At 39.1% G+C, this 20002-nt stretch overlaps 1 protein-coding gene across 1 annotated transcript in view; it reads left to right on the plus strand.

The window, feature by feature from the left end:
* The first annotated feature begins 7051 nt into the window (after window positions 1-7051).
* The window catches only part of LOC113524765 (NACHT, LRR and PYD domains-containing protein 12-like), a 30076-nt gene continuing 17125 nt past the window's right edge, over window positions 7052-20002 (plus strand). The window contains exons 1-7 of the mRNA XM_053237019.1: window positions 7052-7147; window positions 7307-7428; window positions 7889-8005; window positions 9498-9552; window positions 9717-9921; window positions 10210-11980; window positions 18295-18468. Of these exons, the coding sequence (XP_053092994.1) occupies window positions 7376-7428; window positions 7889-8005; window positions 9498-9552; window positions 9717-9921; window positions 10210-11980; window positions 18295-18468 (2375 nt within the window). The 5' untranslated portion in view covers window positions 7052-7147; window positions 7307-7375. The remainder of the gene's footprint in view (window positions 7148-7306; window positions 7429-7888; window positions 8006-9497; window positions 9553-9716; window positions 9922-10209; window positions 11981-18294; window positions 18469-20002) is intronic.

Consider the following 20002-nt stretch of genomic DNA (forward strand, 5'->3'; position numbering starts at 1 on the left):
CAAATTAATTATATTATATTTCATTACCAATTCTGTAAACCTTCTTTAGTAAATATTAAACTTTACCTCATAACTATCATAATCTTCGTAACTACAGAAACATAAACTTATCTACATTAACTACAGAAACTAAACTTCTCAATGTTAGTAAACACAGAATGAGGCTCAGTGACTCACAGTAAACACTATGGAGTCTCATGAGGATAAATATAAATATATTTAAAAACAATTTTCTTTTTTTGCTTATTTGCTTATATTTGATGTTATTAATTGCTAATAAACTGGATTTAACTAAATACAAAAAGAAACTTTAATGATGTCCAGTTATTTCCTGAAGAGATAATAAAACGCCTAATTTTGCAGGAAATATTTAATAAACAAGTAATTAAAAAGTGTTTTTAATTTAAAAAAAATTCCTCACAATCAATATGTATTGTGACATTTTAAATGATGTGTGAGGAGTGAAAGGATTTTATTATTTTATTAGATTAGTCATAGGTTTCTTCACCATCTTTCCTAAGAGTGTATTTTTTGTTCAAACGTTTTGAGGGTGTGTGACTGAATATAAAAACCAGGTGTTACGTTCTGGGGTATGTTCGCGTGTTTTTGTGTTTTGTTCTCTCCCCTTTTCTCTCGCCCTCCTTCTCTTTCTCGCTCTCTCTGCAGTACTGCCTCATTGGATAACGTTCCTGTCCGTCTCAATTATCCCCGCTGATGTCATTTGCTGTGACCACCAATCCACCTCTGACCCCGCCTATTTACAAACCGCAGCCATTCATTCCTGGGGAGTTGTTCTGGCTGTTAACACGAAACCCAGTTGTACCTCTAATTTGTAAATAGTATCACTATCACCTGGCACCACACACACACTTCCCCTTCTATATAGATAAATAAATCACCTGATTGATTTGCACTACTTGCTGATGGTCCCTGATCACACACACACACACACAACTGATATTTTTTAATAATCAAATAAGTGTTATTCCTCACATACCCCTAGACTAATTGGGGTTGTAACACTAGAAGTCAGCAATGCTGTGTGTGTAAAAAAGCATAACACAACCAGTGATCTGCATTCAGGTGAAAGAAACCCAAAAAAATCACAACATGAACTACCACCGGACTGTGATCAGTGCTGTAGCAGAGAAATTAGCTAGACATGTTTCCAGTAGAGGCATCAGCGTTTATTTTGAACAGTGTATTAATACCAAGATCATTTAACACTGAGTTTACAATAATATAGATATGATATAGATTATACAAAGTCATTATGAAATAATATTACGTGGATTTAGTGACTGTGTGTCAAAAGGCATTTCTGACATATAGGACACTAAATAGTGGATGAGAATAGTGTGATTTGGGACTCGGCACAGCTATAACCTTATTTTCAGTAACTTAACTGTGTAACAGTAACTTGATCACTGCAACCTGTAATCAAACTAACTCCAAAGCTGTGTGCTCTAAATCCTGTGTGTAAAGCCCAGTTTCCCAGCCCTTATCTAACACATGGCAGTGTTTTATCTGCTTTCTCTACAACCCCCGCCTCAGCTCGTGCAGGCCGCTTTGCTTCATTCCAGCTGATGACTGGAATCAGGGGAGTTTGGGGCAGCTTCTGATTGAACATCCTCGGGAGTCTAATGAGGCCTCTCTATAATAGCTTTCTTACCAGTTCAACTCCAACTTCATCAGCACCCTAATAAAGCACTGCATGTTAGTTTTGTTCAGGGTCACTATCTAAACTGAGAGTCTATTCACAAGCACTAGCACTACTACACTTCACATTCAATATTTCCTTCTCTAATGTTTAGGGTTCCTAATAAAACTGCCATATTCAATCATGAGCACCAAAAGTCATGTTCAGTCTCATCACTGCTTCAGTGGAACTTCATATGTTCCGTACGTGGCCTCAGCTATTTCACTCGACAATCTCCACAACTAGGGAAGAAGATTACACAGATAAAGCCAATATATACCTTATTACAGTAAAACATAAAGGGAAAAAGGGAGGGGAGGAGGCGGGAGCATTCACTAACATTTCTCTAATATTTCTCTAACAGTTCTCTCCACTCTCCCCCGGCTAACTACTGCAAGTGTAGACTTATAAACACCGCCATAAAATACTTAATATCAGAATAGTGATTGTGGGAAATTGCAGTTCCTGGGTTTGGCCACATGAGCAGATTTAGTGCATATATTAGCCCAAAAACAGGCACATGGCATGTGGAAGATTTTCTGGATCATCCATCGCTATGGCTCCTTCTAGAATAATTGCTCTGTGCGAAGCCTCCAGATGCAGTGCTTGTGGAGAATCCTGGCTGTCTTCAGGTATCACGGTCAGAAATGTGGGATGTGTCCCAATCACAGTCCTAATAAAAAACAGAAATATTACAATCCTAGTTACATTAAAAATCCAAACCTGACAAATGTATGTGTCATTTAAAGATCCAGGACCATCACCTTCTTTATGCACAACTAATGGAGATAAATAAAGGTTGTGAATCAAAATATCGTGTTAAATTTATATTTAAGTCCGTGAACTGTACAATGAAGGTGGAACTTGCATACAACAAAATGTACAATGGCTCGAGTTCAAAAAGAAGTGAAAAAGAAAACTTCAAAAGCAGAGTTTGTGCTTCTGGTCCAAGCTAAGAGAGTTAAGTGTACAGAGTTGAATGAGGCATGCCTACATGTGATTATATGTGTGTGGGCATTATTTGGAATGAAATGTAGGATACTTGCCAAACGTGTTTGAAAAAAGTCAGTGGTTTCTTCTCCAGAATGAGAGGAAGGCCATGGAGAACTGCTGTGTGATTAGTAGTGATGTCAGTGCTCTGAAAAAATTATAACATAGAATCAATTAAAAGTTGAGGTAAAACAGTAACAGAATTTAGTTTGCAAGAAAGAAACACTTACAAGCTTACCATAGACTTAATTTGCTCAAAGATCTCAGAAAGTCTCTTTCCAACTGTCCCTTCTTTGATTCAGAAATTTCCAGAAAACGAGCTGTATGTTGATCAAGTGTTGAGAAGAAATCTTGCTTGAGGCTTTTGCTTGTGAAGCGATTAAACTCTGCAATGACCTATGAAAGGAAAAAGAAAAGTTTAATATCTATTGAGTTTTTAGTTAGTGTTAAAGGAAAACTCCACCCAAAAATGAAAATTCTCTCATCATTTACTCAGCCTCATACCATTCCAGATGTATATGACTTTCTTTCTTCAGATGAAGATAAATGAAGATATATATATAGAAAAAATTATCCATCTCTGTAAGTCCATATAATACAAGCGAATGAGCTCCAGAAAGTTCATACAGCCATCATGTAATCCATACGACCCCAGTGGATGAATCAGTGTCTTCTGGAGCCAAACGATAAGTGTGTGTAAGAAAAATACTCATGTTTTAAACTTTAACTATAAAACAAAGCTTCCGGTCAAGTGTCTCACGCGCGTTCACGTGAGGGTCGAGTTAATAGAGCTTTAAGATTTTCATTTTTTTCTGTTTTTTTCTCTCATATGGAATAAACGGAGGATACACGGAGTCTAGCAAATGTTAAACTGCTAATTTCCATCAACACAATCCAGCAATTTGATTATAATCCCACCACATCCAATGTCACTGTGTAACGCTAACTCATTTAATATGACTGTTACACGGTTCATTAATGTAAACTGACCAATTAACTAATTAAGCAATAAAAAACTAGGACAAACAATATGCTTTTCCCCTCAGCTTCCAAATCGACTCCACCTACAGGTAGAACTGCGCATGACCCCCACAACTTTTCAAAATCCTCATTATTTTAAGTAGAGGTTAATTGAATTTGTAGAGTTTAATAAAACAAAGTTTAAAAAGTTGTCACTGCATAGTTACACTCAGTAAGGTCAACAAACTTATTCAAAACAAGTTATAGTCCCTTCATTTTATTAGTAAGATCATCAGTAACATTCTCCAATGGTCTATTGTCTCATCCTCATCACAATCATGAACAGGACATTTTTTCTTTGTTCCAAAACAGCTCCATTTCACCTCACATCTAACTGCGACTCCACCCCACTGACCAGCCCCATGACGTCACGCCCATTTTCACACATGCCTTTGCTCTTCATATTTCTGATCCATTGCCTAAAAACCTCCCCATATTCATCCTCGTTTATTTCCTCAGATATGGATTTGTTAGCTAATTTGTCCCAGTCTATTTGTAAGTGTTTATATTTGTCTTTAAAATGGCCGTATATTAATTTGTAAGAAGGAGTTAGTGTCTGGCTCTGCCTGCTTTTTTCTGCCATGTTCTTATGTCCCCTATCCAATCTGCTCTTCTTTTTATAGCTTGTGTGATATTTGGACAGAAGGATCCTTTAATTGAAGCCCTATGTCGATGGCCCCAAGTCCAGCAGAAGCTGTAGGTTTGTATAAAAGCTCCCGGTTCGTTACTTCCCTGTTATTGCCCCAGATAAAGCCAACGCAAAGCTTGTTTCATTTCATTCCGCATTTATTGTCGGGAGGGAAAATGGCAGCTAAAAACATCAGTTTACATCATATGAAGGTCTCGCTTATTTGAATCCTAGTTTTCTAATTCAGCAGCTTTCCAATGATGGATTTCAGTCTTAATCTCCGCGACCACTCATTTTGCTGCTCAGATCTGGTTTAAGAACAACTCCGAAATAACAAGCGCTACTCTCTCCGTGATAGAGCAACACAGCCGCTCTGTGATTGGCTGAGACCGTTGTGGCAGAAGAACCAATCACAAACACGCCCTCAAACTCCAGCGTCCGCCCACCGTTCTATTCTACTCTACACCCCTCCCACCCCCGTTTGTGACGCTGCCTCTGTGTGTGTGTGTGTGTGTGTGTGTGTGAGAGAGAGAGAGAGAGAGAGAGAAATCGCATGAAAACAGACAGAAGGGAAAATAGACATACAAACGCACAAACTAACAAAACTATAAACAGCGATATAGAGAAATATAAATTCTTACTAGTTTGCCCATGTGTTCATGTTATTCCTACAGCCTCTGTCACCGTTTTGGGATCAGGAATGAGGTTTTAGAAAGACGATCAGGAATCAAATCCACTAAAATCATCATCAGCCATCAGAGCATCATGTTATATAAGGCCTCTGGGTGGAGTTGAAGGAGAGCCGTGTCAGTGCTCTTGCTGTATTTGTGTTGTGTGTAGTATTTGAAACGGAGCCGCTTTGAAACGTGCACTTCCTAAACCTGGCCAAACGATGGCAGTCAAGATCCATCTACAACAACACACAGCGCTGTTTGAGGCCTCGTGTGGCCAAACCCAGGAACTGCAATTTCCCACAATCACTATTCTGTTATGAAGTATTTTATGGCAGTGTTTATAAGTCTACACTTGTAGTAGTTAGCCAAGAGAGGGGGAAGAAATATTAGAGAAATATTAGTGAATGCTCCCGCCTCCTCTCCTCCCTTTTTCCCTTTATGATAATTATTTAATGTAATAATGGATATATTGCCTTTATCTCTGTAAATCTGTAATTTCTAAAACAGCTCAATTTAACTCCACACTGTACTGCTAACCTGCCTACACTTATTAACCACATCACATCACAAATGTTTTCAGAAATATCTTTCGTGTTTATGTTTGTAATTCACTGCTCACTGTCAGTTAGTGTAAGATGTTTATGTTTAAAATAACCCCTGTTCATGTTCGTATTTTCTTATAAATACTTTTATATTTGTTTTTTTGAAAATATCCCACATTTCAGTGCTTGATCTCATTAAAACCTTTAAGTGTTTATTTTGTTTGACTTCTTTGGTTAATTCATGAACAGCTTGTTTGTGTGTAAGAATGTTGTATTGAGTTTGCAGTAAGCTCTCTGCTCGTTTATGTTTAAGTTTATTCTCACTGAAACGGCTAAATGATCTGATTCATCTCAATACTCTGGTTTATAGTATAATACTTTTATCATATTAGAGGCATGTATTTGATCTGTTCTACTTCTTGTTTTAGTGTTAATCCGTGTAAAGCCAAAGTCATGAGGAAATGTTTCTCTAAAGGTGTCCTTAAGTTCACATGGATCACATACATTGTGTAGAAGTTTCCCTTCTCTAGAAATCATTACATTTGGGTTTGGAAATGTAGCTCATGTGTAGCTGTATTGAAATCACCACACAAAATGATACTGAAGCCGACATTTAAAACATCATACAACTTGTGAAAAATCCTCATCTTTCCAGCTCTATCAGGTGGAGTGTCCACACTGACAATCAGCTCTCAGTAATCTTCCTGGAATCATTTCCCTGGACATAATCATTTCTACTTGATCTTTAGAGAAAATACCCACTCCATCAGCACCATCTTCTCTGATGGAGATTATCACATTTCCTTTGGTCCACTTTTTTTTCACATTGTCTACATCAGTTTTATTTGTCAGTCTTAATTGTTGATCACATTATATAGACAACTTCCCTGAGATCTGGTTGAAGATAGCATTCATCGCTGTTTAGCCTTATTTTTTAAAGATTTTTTTTTTCTCTAAAATAATCTATGAAATATGTGTATAGGAATTCCAGTTTCACATTTCTCAAACATCATCATGATGAAAGAAATCAAATCTGTGTTCAGGCCGTCACCTCCGGTTGTGAGAGAAAGCTTAATGTAAAACAGTAGACTTTCCCCCTGTGTTTATGACCATCTCAGTGTGAGACACATTTCCCTATATATAATATGCATCATCAATAGCATGTATACTGAATTTAATCCTTCAATATCACTGTATTAATGCATTAAGCCACGTTAAGTGTTTCTTTATAACGGGTTTCTGTGGGAGAGATAACACTTAAAGTAAAAATATTGTCCTTCCACTTGGATGACGGTGCCGCTGTCTGAGCAGTAGATAGTGTTTATGACAAGAGAAATGTGAGAGAAAAATGCTTTTCCCTGGTCGGTGTTTTAGTACATTAGACCATGTTAAACATTTTAGAATGTCCCTGAGAGAGTGTGTGTGTGTGTGTGCAGGTGAGTGTTTATTACCTGTCTGCGTCACTGCCCTTCCCCCTCTGCAGAATAAACCAGATAAACCAGTTAAACCAGTTAGACAGTGTCAGTGAAAGTAAAACTCAGCAGCTCCATTTTGTGTCGAGGGGAAAATAAACCATTTCAGGAGTAAAAACACAGTGAGTATCTAAATTTAAAGCTATAATATATAAACACACTGAAGTGACACTAGATGCAGAAGAGTTTTGTGGGTTTGTACTGAAGGTTTAATGTACACAGGTTGTTTTAGGACTTGATACCGTGACTATTTCCTGTAAGTGAACTCTGTGCTGATACAGGGTTTGATTTAACACACCGATGTTGGAGTGAAGTAAACGTGTGTCCTGCTGTAATCTGGAGAAGGAGACATGACCTCCAACATGAGTGTGTCTGGAAAACAGGACTTAAAGAAAGACGAGAGGTGAGTTACTTTTCCATTCACCAGCAATAAATACACACCGTCTCATGGGAACAGATCTGTATCTCTCAACACTCACTAGTTAACAGAGGAAATAAACTTTGCTTTAAGGTGTTTAATAGCAGTGAATATGTCACTGATCTGATGTAAGAACAGTTTAGAGAAATCATTCACTGAGAGAAGAGTAAAAACGACTGTGTAATGTGTAGCATAAGAGCAGCATAGCTTTGAGTCAGTGAACTCTACAGGCTTTAAGACCCAGCTGAGTCAGTTAGCTGTGATTGGGACTCCTGACATCAGAGTAATTCCTGAGGTATGAGGCGAGTCTCCTGTTTGAATAAGTGTGCAGACTGTAGCTGAATTAAAAAGATGGAATTCTTGGTGTTTAATGATGAACACATTGTTTAACAGTGCTGAGACAGCAGAGTATTAATTATTGCTGATATTTCTGTTGTAATTCTAGAATGATGGAGGGAAAGAGATCAGACTCACCAGAACCCAGCTGTGTGTCCATGAAGAGTGCCCAGTCAATGGAAGAACCAAATACCTTCAGAGACAGAGACAGTTCTACTGATGTGAGGTCAGTATAGTGAGGTGTTTTACAGCAGTGTTCCACCTGATCAAACTCACTCGTGTCATTATGAAGCCCTTCATGAGCTTTATCAGGTGTTGAAGCAGTAAAACACTAAACTGTGCAGTGCTGCAGCTCTCGGACTGGCAGTGAGGAAAAGTGCTTTAAGAGTTCAGTTCAGCCTGCAGTCCCTGAGCTGGAGGGTCTGTGGTGCTACAGAAGAGCATTTACACCTGGGAAATTAATGACTTTTATTAATGAAATTAATTTTATTCATTCATTCACTCATTCATTCAAACATTTGCTTCTAAATATGTTAGTGTCAGTTATGAAATCCTGAAATCAGTGTATTATGTTAAAAGGAGAGTGTTAAAGGTGCAATAATTGATTTTTACATGTACACATCACCTAGAAATTTGTAGAACATGAAAAAATCTGACATTTGGAAATCTGCCTTCCAGACTGGAGGTTTTTGGTTGGGCCTCGTGTCAGTCATCTTATAGACACTCTACAATGTCCCTTCACTTCAACAAATCCAGTAGATTTTTTTCATTACTCAGAGAGTTGGATAAGGAAATACTTTGGATTAACCACCTTGATATTGTAATCTATGATAACTATATAGCTTTGCTAACAATTCTAATAGCAATAGGTTTAGTTGAATAATCACTGACAACTCATTAAGTCCTTAAAAGTACTCATGACCATCATCATATGCTGTTTTTGGCCGTGTGAGCAAAAGCTAAATGCTAAAATCCTAATATCAGCCACCTGGCACAGTGGAGACACGAAGCTTTGAAGCTCACCGATGTAACAAGCAGAGTACCTGTGTACCATGAATAGACAATAATTCACTCAGCCATCCTGTATATAAACTAGCCTATAGCCATGCTAGTCACTGGTGTTAACAGCTAAAGTGTTTAACAGCGAAAGTGTTTTAGCTATGAAAGAGAACCACACATGTGCTTCAGCGATGTCCAGCATTGAGGCATCAAGCGAAACAAAATCAAAAAAGAAAAAAATGAAAAACGAGCTAGTCAGGTGGAGGAAGCTTTTCACTTTATCCCCTACGTCTGTATAAGAGCTGTGTGGTGGGTAAATTGGGATTTTTATCACCTAGATCTAAATAACGAAGGAAAGCAATGCCCTTAAATAAACTGCCTCCTTCATTACTTGACAGTGATGCCGTGATAATGTTAATCCTTGCTAATGATAGAAGAGGTTTATTTGATAGTTGGTACTCTAGCTGAAATTTACTATAGAGACCACCATAGATCCTGGGGGTGGGGCTTTGTGAACATGGTCGGGAATTGGCGGCAGGCTTAAGGAGTAAAAATCCTAAATGTGGAACCATGTACTTAACTGTTAGAGACCTGAACATTAAAAAATGTACTTATTTCATGCACCTTTAAATATCTTTATATTTGTATATATTAGTGTGTGTTGTGCAGCTATGAATACATATAGTCCATATTACATGATGTGTATTGTTTGTTCTCAGACCACAAAAGAAGAAATCAAACATCAGCAGAAATCAGTTGGAGTCCATATTCAAGGTGTGTGAGACTTGTGTTGTTTTATCGATGTGCAGTTGCATTATGGGTAATCAGACAGTTGTAACTGTAGTAATAGACAGAGTTTTTTCTTTTCGAAAAATGAAAGTATCTCTCACTGTGTAACATTATAATATTTAGATCTGTTACTGTGTGTTTCTAACCAGGAGCTGGAACACAAAGTCATCGCTCTGATAAAGAATGAGCTGAAGAGGTTTAGGAAGCTCCTGAGTCCAGATTACCCAGCATGCACTGAGAGGGAGGTGGAGGATGAGGAGGATCTGCACAGTGTCAGAGAGGGAGCGCTGAAGATCACACTGCACGTCCTGAAGAACATGAACCACACAGATCTCGCTAACACACTGCACAACAGTAAGGGCTCTGAGTCATAGCTTTGTTCCATCAGGTTCACTTTAGAGAGAGGAAATTGTTTTAGATATTAACACTTTTAGTTTTAAGTTTGATTTTAGTATCATGTACATCTGGTGCTTTTCTGTTCTGTTCGTGGTCCAGGTTGTGGTTACTCTGTACAATGATCCTGTTCCTTCAGTAATATTTAGTACATGAATCAGGAATGAACAGCAGCATTTGAAAGAATTTAGCATTTTATATTGTCCTCAGTGATTTTGCATTAAAACATATTATTACTTTGTTTATTAGAACTCGCCTCTCTCTATCAGTCAAAGTTGAAATCCAACCTGAGAGAGAAGTGTAAAAGAACTAATGAAGGAATCTCACAGCATGGAAGCTCCGCACTTCTGGATGAGATCTACACAGAGCTCTACATCACAGAGGGTTGGAGTGGAGACGTCAATAATGAACATGAGGTGAGACAGATTGAGACAGCATCCAGGAGACCAGCAACACAGGAGACACCCATCAAATGTAATGAGCTCTTTAAAGACAAGTCCATCAGAACTGTGCTGACTAAAGGAGTTGCTGGAATTGGAAAAACAGTCTCTGTGCAGAAGTTCATTCTGGACTGGGCCAAAGGAAAAGCAAATCAGGACGTCACCTTCATGTTTCCACTTCCCTTTAGAGAGCTGAATTTGATGAAGCAGAAAAATCTCAGTCTGATGAACCTTCTTCATCACTTTTTCCCAGAAATGAGAAATCTACAATTAATAGACTGTGACTCCTACAAAGTGGTGTTGATCTTTGATGGTCTGGATGAGTGTCGACTTCCTCTAAATTTCCAGAAGAATGAGAGATTGTGTGATGTGACAGAGTCAGTCTCAGTGGATGTGCTGCTGACAAACCTCATCAAGGGGAATCTGCTTCCCTCTGCTCTCCTCTGGATAACCTCTCGACCAGGAGCAGCCAATCAGATCCCTCCTGAGTGTGTAGACCAGGTAACAGAGATACGAGGGTTCAGTGATCCTCAGAAAGAGGAGTACTTCAGGAAGAGGATCAGTGATCAGAGCCTGGCCAATAAAATCGTCAGACACATGAAGTCTTCAAGAAGCCTCTACATCATGTGCCACATCCCAGTCTTCTGCTGGATTTCAGCCACTGTTCTAGAGAGAATGTTGGGTGAAGCAGAGAGTGGAGAGATCCCCAAGACTCTGACTCAAATGTTCACACACTTCCTGATCTTTCAGATCAAACACAAGGACCAAAAGTACCTTCAGAAATGTGACCCTGATCCTCAGCAGACCAGAGAGAGTATCCTGGCACTGGGAAAACTGGCTTTCCAACAGCTGGAGAAAGGAAACCTGATCTTCTATGAGGAAGACCTGAAAGAGTGTGGCATTGATGTCAGAGAAGTGTCCGTGTACTCAGGAGTGTGTACCCAAATCTTCAGAGAGGAGTTTGGGCTTCACCTGGGGAAGGTGTTCAGCTTTGTACATCTGAGTGTTCAGGAGTTTCTGGCTGCTTTATATGCATTTCTCTCCTTCATCAGCAGAAATGTAACAGAACAACAAACCACTGATCTGTCTGATCTTTTCAGAAAGTCAAACATGTCTGATTTCCTCAGGAGTGCAGTGGACAAGGCCTTACAGAGTGAGAATGGACACCTGGACCTGTTCCTCCGCTTCCTTCTGGGTCTCTCACTGGAGTCTAATCAGACTCTCTTACGAGGCTTAATGCCACAGACAGGAAGCAGCTCTCACACCAAACAGGAAACAGTCAAGTACATCAAGGAGAAGATCAGGGACAGTCCATCTCCAGAGAAATACATCAATCTGTTCCACTGTCTGAATGAACTGAATCATCATTCTCTAGTGCAGGAAGTACAAACTTACCTGAACAGAGGAGATTCCTGTCGTCTTAGTGAAACCAGACTCTCTCCTGCTCAGTGGTCAGCTCTGGTGTTTGTGTTACTAAACTCAGAACAGGAGCTGGATGTGTTTGATTTGAGTAAATATGGACCATCAGAGGAATGTCTTCTGAGGCTGCTGCCAGTGGTCAAAGCCTCCAGAAAAGCTGTGTGAGTATTTTTATTTATAAATGTATTACTGCATGGTTTGTTATTTTAATGTAACACTGAACTGCACTATTTGGATTAATGCTTGTTAACAGTTACTTTAATCATCTTTAAACAAACCTCTGGTACTTTTACAGAGGATTGTTTCATTTTTTTGCACGTCTGCACTGAGGGCTGACTGATATGGACAAAATCTTATATCACGATTTATTACCTTTTCTCTGAAATTGATGAAAAAATGATTTACACAAAATAACTCCAAGCATTCATGACTGCTTTTTGATAATTTTGTGAACTAAACACCAGTGAAAGGCACTTTTTCTTTTCTCCTTTTATTTGAAAGTGACATTTAAATGAACAATCACAAATGACAACAAGAAAAACATAACAGTGTCAAAATTAGAGCAATATGAATACAAATAAAGTAAATATTAAAACAGTATTCACCTTCAGGTTTGAAAAACACAACTGCGTAACAACAAGCCCTGAGCAGTTTGAATATAGATAAAGGATTTTGTACGGCGGTGGACTTGGAAGCATTTAACGACCACTCCTACTACCAACAGCACAATATGGATTCCAAAGCTGACACACTGCAAAAAAAACCTGATCAAAAGAAAAGAGAAAGACTCATCCACCGACACAGATGGAGAAAGACCCATCTATCCATACACGAAGAACACAAAGAACTCCGCTGTAGTTTAGAATATGCACATAACCACATTCAAACCATAGAGAAAGCAAACACTGAACTAGAGTCAACTGTCGCATCATTAACTGAACAAATTGGAATGTTAAAAAAGAAAATAACCTAATGAAGGAAACTATGTTGGACTTACAAACATGACGCATACGGGACAATTTGATCTTTACAGGTATACCCGAAAATTCATCCGATGACCCAGAGACACTGGTTAAAGACTTCATGAAAACACAGCTAAAACTCGCACCGGAAGTTATGGATAATATAACATTCCATCAAGTCAACCACCTCGGTACGAGAACCCAGAAAGGACCCAGACCCATCGTTGCCAAATTTAAACACTTTAAACAGAAAGAACTTGTGAAAGACAAAGGAAGAGAATTAAAAGGAACAAAATTCGGACTCAGTGACCAATTTCCAAGAGAAATTCAATTCAATTTAATTTGTATAGCACTTTTAACAATGGGCATTGTCACAAAGCAGCTTTACAGAAATAAATGGATTCAAAAAAATAATTGTAAATATGTGAATTTATCCCTAATGAGCAAGCCAGTGGTGACGGTGGCAATGAAAAACTCCCTGAGACAATATGAGGAAGAAACCTTGAGAGGAACCAGGCTCAAAAGGGAACCCATCCTCATCTGGGTGCAAATGGATAGTGCAATTATAAATAAATCCCTTCTATTATTGTGTACCATATGGACAAATAGTGCAAATGTGCAACCAGTAAATTCATCACAGTTTTCACAAGAAGTCGGGTTGGGTAAAATCTATCCACTGTCCAATGACGGAGTCCTGAGTACGAAGGTGCTCGTGGCAACTGCGGCCCCAAAGCCACCACAGCAATCGCAGTCCCAAGCCATCACAGTACAGCTCCCCATATGTGATCCCCAAGCCATCTCCACAGCCCCCAGGTGGCACTATCCCCAGCAATCCAGATGGTTCTTCAGGCCGTCCATATGGGGCCACCCCCAGCAGCAGTGAGCAAACTCAACCAATCAGAATTCCAACCAGAAGTAGGGCATCAGGATGGGTCAGGCAGGTCCAGAGAGCAGAAGGGGTCAGGATCACTGGTATCTCAGAAGTAGCATGTGTAGCTCGACAGAGAGAGAGAGGGAGAGAGAGGGAGAGATTGTTAGGTAAGCTTTTGTCCTCTAATGGTTAAGGACAATGTACTTTGCGTTCAGAGTGCAAGCATTTTACATTTACATTTATGGCTTTTGGTAGATGCCCTTGTCCAGAGCGACTTACAAAAGTGCTTTGAAGTCTATCAAAATACATTGATATATACTGATATTGGCTCACTAGGTCACAAACTAGGAATACCATCAGTCCAAAACTCTGTTGGGGAGGTAATAGACACGTGCTCAGACAATACTTTTTTTTTTTTGGTAAGTGCTAACTTAAGTACTTTAGGAAGAGGTAAGTCTTTAGACTTCGTTTGAAGACTGCCAGTGACTCAGCTGTTTGGACATCTAGGGTAAGTTCATTCCACCATCTTGGTGCCAGAACAGAGAAGAGTCTCAATGCATGCCTTCCTTGTACCCTGAGAGATGTAGGGACAAGTTGAGCACTGCTAGAGGATCGGAGGGAGTGTGGTGCCGTGCGAGGTGTGACAAGTGCTTTGAGATAAGTGGGTGCTCGTCCGTTTTTGGCTTTGTAGGCAAGCATCAGTGTATTAAATCTGATGCGGCAGCTACAGAAAGCCAGTGAAGAGAGCGTAGCAATGGGGTGGTGTGGGAAAATTTAGGAAGGTTGAAAACCAGTCGTGCAGCTGCATTCTGGATCAGTTGCAGAGGTTGAATGGCGCTCAGAGGCAGAGCTGCCAGGAGTGAGTTGCAGTAGTCCAGTCTTGAAATGACAAGGGACTGAACAAGCACCTGTGTGGCCTGTGAGGAAAGAAATGGACAAATTCTTCTGATGCTATAAAGGAGAAATCAACATGAGCGTGTCAGATTAGCAATGTGAGAGGAGAAGGACAGTTGATTGTCCATGGTTACCCCAAGGTTGCGTGCAGTAACCGAAGGCAAGATCAGAGAATTGTCTAGGGAGATTGCAAGATCCTGACATGGGGATGAATCACCTGGGATGAACAGCAGTTCAGTTTTGCTGGGATTAAGTTTCAGCTGATGAGCTGTCATCTATCATGAGATGTCTACCAGACATGCTGATATACCCGAGCAGAAACATGAGTGTCTGAGGGAGGGAAGGAGAGGATGAGTTGAGTGTCATCTGCATAGCAGTGGTATGAAAACCCATGTGAGGATATGACCACATCAAGAGATCGAGATCAAGCAGGGACTCCGGCAAAACTAGGTATGACAGCATAACTAAAATGGAGAGCCAGAAGCTAACACAGACATGAGGGCACCCTGGGACATAAAGCAGTCAGCCACTCAACCTTCGACAAACCTGAGTGAACGCGTGAGAGTGGGGGGGCGACAGCATCCAAACATCCTAGTTCACCACAACACTCTATGCCTGTGAACCCTCCAGACCTGCCCCTGTACCTAAGAAAAAACCATTCACAAAAGGCTTGACTAAACAAATATGTTTTCAGCCTAGACTTAAACACTGAGACTGTGTCTGAGCCCTGAACGCTAAGTGGAAGGCTGTTCCATAACTGTGGGGCTTTGTAAGAGAAAGCTCTACCCCCAGCTGTAGCATGCACTTTCCGAGGTACCAACAAATAGCCTGCACCTTTTGATCTAAGTAGGCGTGGTGGATCATAAAAGACCAAAAGTTCACTCAGGTACTGTGGCGCGAGACCATTTAGTGCTTTATAGGTCAATAGTAGTATTTTATAATCAATACGAAATTTGATTGGGAGCCAATGCAGTGTGGATAAGATAGGTCATATCTTCTGATGCTAGTAAGGACTCTCGCTGCTGAATTCTGGACTAACTGGTGCTTGTTTACGCATCTACTGGAACATCCAGACAGTAAGGCTTTACAATAATCCAACCCAGAGGTAACAAAAGCATGAACTAATTTTTCTGCATCGTGTAGTGACAATATATTTTAGCAATATTGCTGAGATGAAAGAAAGCGATCCTAGTGATATTATCTACATGAGCTTCAAATGAAAGACTAGAGTCAATAATCACACCAAGGTCTTTTAGTGCTTCATATGATGAAACAGAAAGGCCATCCAGAGTTATTATGTAATCACAAAGCTTACTTCTAGCTGCATGTGGTCCTAGTTCAAGTACTAATGTCTTGTCAGAATTAAGTAAGAGAAAGTTAATAAGCATCCAGTTTCTAATGTCCTTTACACATTCCTCAACTTTATTAAGCTGGTGTCTGTCATCTGGCTTTGCCGAAACATACGACTGTCATCAGTGTAACAGTGGAAGCTAATACTGTGTTTACGAATAATTTTGCCCAGAGGTAGCATGTATAAAGAAAAGAGCAGTGGGCCTAAAACAGAGCCTTGCGGGACACCAAACTTTACCTTAGTATGCGTAGAGAAGTCACCATTTATGTCTACAAACTGATAACGATCAGTCAAATAAGACCTGAGCCAGGAAAGGGACAGCTCTTCCACAACTCAAAGATCACCCCATGGCTCTTCTAGACCAAGAATTAGAACAATATTGATGATGACTATATAAACCTCATACTGGTCCTCTTATAGGGACACATGGACGATGTCTCTCCCCCTCTGCCCCCTGCTCACACAAAAACATACATACACTACATCTCTCTACCCTTCTCCTTCGCATAATGGACTAAACAGGATTTTTTTCTTGTTTCTCATCCACATTCTCACTACACACACACATCTATCTCCCAGTTACACAAATGTCAGTTTATTTGTCCTACCTTTCTCTTCCACTTCTCTGCTCTTCTCTTTTATACCTGTTTTGCTTACTTTTCGCTGAATACTCAGCTTTATTATTATTATTATTATAATTATTATTATTACTTTCTACTGTGGTGTTATATGTTTTATATTATATGATTACATGTGCACAACACAACCTTGGTCATCTGTTGGACAAAATGGGGATAACTGGAGAAATTGGAAAAAAAATTCACATACAGTATTCTAATATACATTTTACAAACATAGATTTAGTTTTAATAAGTAACAATTCCAACACTCAACCTGGTAACATGGAATATGCATTCGAACTCAAGCTAAAAAGACAAACATCCTCAACCATCTTCTTAAGTTAAACTCAGACATTTGTTTATTACAGGAAACTCATCTGTCAAACTCAGAATTACAGTACATCAAATTTGACCAATATGATCAAATATTCTCAGCAACATATAACAGTAGACAACAAGGTGTTTCAATTTTGGTGCATAAAAGATTAACATTTAACCTACATTCGCTTACTACAGATCCTGAGGGGTGGTATGTCATTATCAGTGCAACTATTTATAACACTAAATTAACTATAATTAACATATATGGACCCAATAATGATGATCCCGGGAGCCCGGGATGCCCACACTTTGCGCCCCCTTGATCTTCTGCCCTGTCTGGACCAATTCCATACTGCACGACTCGCTTCTCTTAATGCACCTCAGTAGTCGAGTACTGACATATGAACTTCTAATATAAACACAAACAGAAAAATGCAAAAGAATAGGGTAAGCATGACGTGTGGATGGTGGCCTGCATGGGATGGGGCAACTTGTGGGGGTGGGGATGATGGGCATTCCCTGGGCCTGGCAGTGTCTTTTCGTGACCTACTGCTCATGGGGCCTGTCTCGCTGAGGCCGTGGGGAGTTGTGGGGAAGTCTTTTTTATATATATATATATTTTTTTTTTTTCTTTTTCTTTTTTGTCTCTTTCTTTTCCCTGTTCAATTGTAATAGCTATGGCTATTTTTACTGCCTTTTTTTCCATTTTTTCTTTTTCTTTCTCCCCCCTCATACAGATATCCTTATAATTGCCCACACTTACATATACACACACACCCTGAATTATTAACTACAGTATGCCCCAATCATTAAATGTATATAAACTGCACATTAACATTTTAACACACATTTTAACACACTGTAAAACGAGTATTAAAAAAAATACTCATTAAAAAATATGGTCTGATTGTCATCCAAGTAATGCCTGAAACAATAACACACAAAAAATGATAAACAAATAAATAAATAAATAAATAAAATAAAATCTGAGGTCTCGAGGTGGCAGATTTGTAACTGTACGAGCACAAAGAAAAACACACACCAACTGTTTTGTGAAATTCAACATATAACTCACTGTAAAGTACGACTAGTACTGGCATGTTATTAACTGGTAATGTCCAGTTCTATAATTCTTTATTTTCTGTAATAAATTGCACTATATCTGAAGTGTTGGTTGTAGAAACTTGAACACAGATCAGAGTGTATTGTTTGTAGGCTGCTCGCTCTCAAATGTATGTGATATGTACATGACCTAATGATCTTATAATAAATTGTAGGTGAGAGATTGTGGAATGCAGAAAGACGTCCCTGCTCCTGTAAATGTGCTGATGTGGTGTCCTGTCCTCTGATTTGTGTGTGTGAGAGAAACACACTGACATTTCTGTTCCATGTTAAACTTTAGCTGTGTTTGTGTGTTTGAGATCAGTGTCCTGATATTTCATCATTTCTCTTCTAGTCTCCATTGGTGTGGTCTGACAGAGGAAAACTGTAGAGTTCTGTCCTCAGTTCTCAGCTCAAACTCCTCCAGTCTGAGAGAACTGAACCTGAGTAACAATAAACTGCAGGATTCAGGAGTGAAGCTGGTCTCTGCTGGACTGGACAATCCACACTGTACACTGGAGATACTGAGGTACACACACACACACACACATACATACACACACACTCACTCACTCTAGACTGAGACATTTATGTAATATGACGTAAAAGATTATAGCCCAATTAACTTGTCACTCTGTGTAATCATATTGCATCACCTTGAATCTACAGCTCTGGGCTCGTTAGACTTCACCCTTCATATCATTCTGTGTTTTTCTTATGATCCCTGGTAGGCCTGTCATGATAATTACTTTATCAACTTATCAGACGATATATGGACATGACCTCGATCATTTTTTCTGACCTTGATATTGCCCATGGTGTTTACATGTGTGTTTCTTTGCATAAGAATGAATGTCACCAGCATTTTAGCCATTCACACTGCTTCTGTCCTCTCATTTGCTCTAGGGCTGTCAAATTAAAATTTGACCTTCGAATATTTGTCAGATGTAAGAAAAAAATACACATATGAATGTAAAAACTATGTATTCTAATTTAAGATGTGTAGCAAGCACTAGCACCAATTTTAATTAAATTAATTAACCCAAACACATCCTATACACGTATGAGATTAATCAGACATATACACAACATAAACCTAATATTACAACTTATGCAAATGCATAAGTGAACTTGAACTTAAGTAAGGCGCTAGGTAGAATGGTAAATAATGTTGTGAATACGCTCTTTCCATAACAATGCAATAAAACACGGACAATGGATAACTAAAGCATAAAGAATTCACAATATTGTATTACAGTTAATTTTATTTATTATTTTGGTTGTATGGTTTATTTTATTTATCTTTCATTCATGTTTTGGATATTTAATTTTTTTTTTTGACAATCCAATTCCAGTGTCTGTATATTTTTAAGAATGAAAAGTTCATTGCTCTTTGAAAGGGTGTACTTGCATTATTATGCTATTATATTACCATTATATCAGTGGCATAAAATGGTCTTAAAATGACAATAAGTGCTGTTGAACTCTATTTAAAAAATGTCCAAAAAAGGGGGGTCACATGACTGGCTGAACATGATGGCTGCTTAGATAATTTGTTCTGAGCCCAAGCCCACTAAATTGTTGTTTTAATCCATCCGATCAATTTTCACAGTCCTATAATGGCCCAGCACTTTTAAGAAACTATGGCTATGAACTCCAAGAATACTTGACCTGATGTCGATTCAATAGCCAAATCTGTGCTGGAAAGACTGCTTGAAAAACAGCACGACTGCCTCGAATTGCAACATGCTCAGATACAGCAGATGGGAGGGGACACGAATGCTAAGCTAAATGCTATCCAAGCCAAGCTAGACATGCTAACAACAAGCATCAACATAATAAACTAAAAAATCGACAAGCTAGAGTTGAGGGTGAAGAGGAATTCCAGTGCTCTTAGCAGACACAAAAAAACTCTACACTCAGTGGAGCTTAAGCTAACCGATTAGAAGACAAGAACAGGAGAGTAACATCAGTTATTGGGCTGAAAGAGGGTAACAAGGGCGCCAATGCTATCCAGTTCCTCTCACGATTCATACCCCAATGGCTCTCCTGTCTGCACACCG

Source organism: Pangasianodon hypophthalmus, chromosome 9, assembly GCF_027358585.1.
Source record: "Pangasianodon hypophthalmus isolate fPanHyp1 chromosome 9, fPanHyp1.pri, whole genome shotgun sequence".
Lineage (NCBI taxonomy): Eukaryota > Metazoa > Chordata > Actinopteri > Siluriformes > Pangasiidae > Pangasianodon > Pangasianodon hypophthalmus.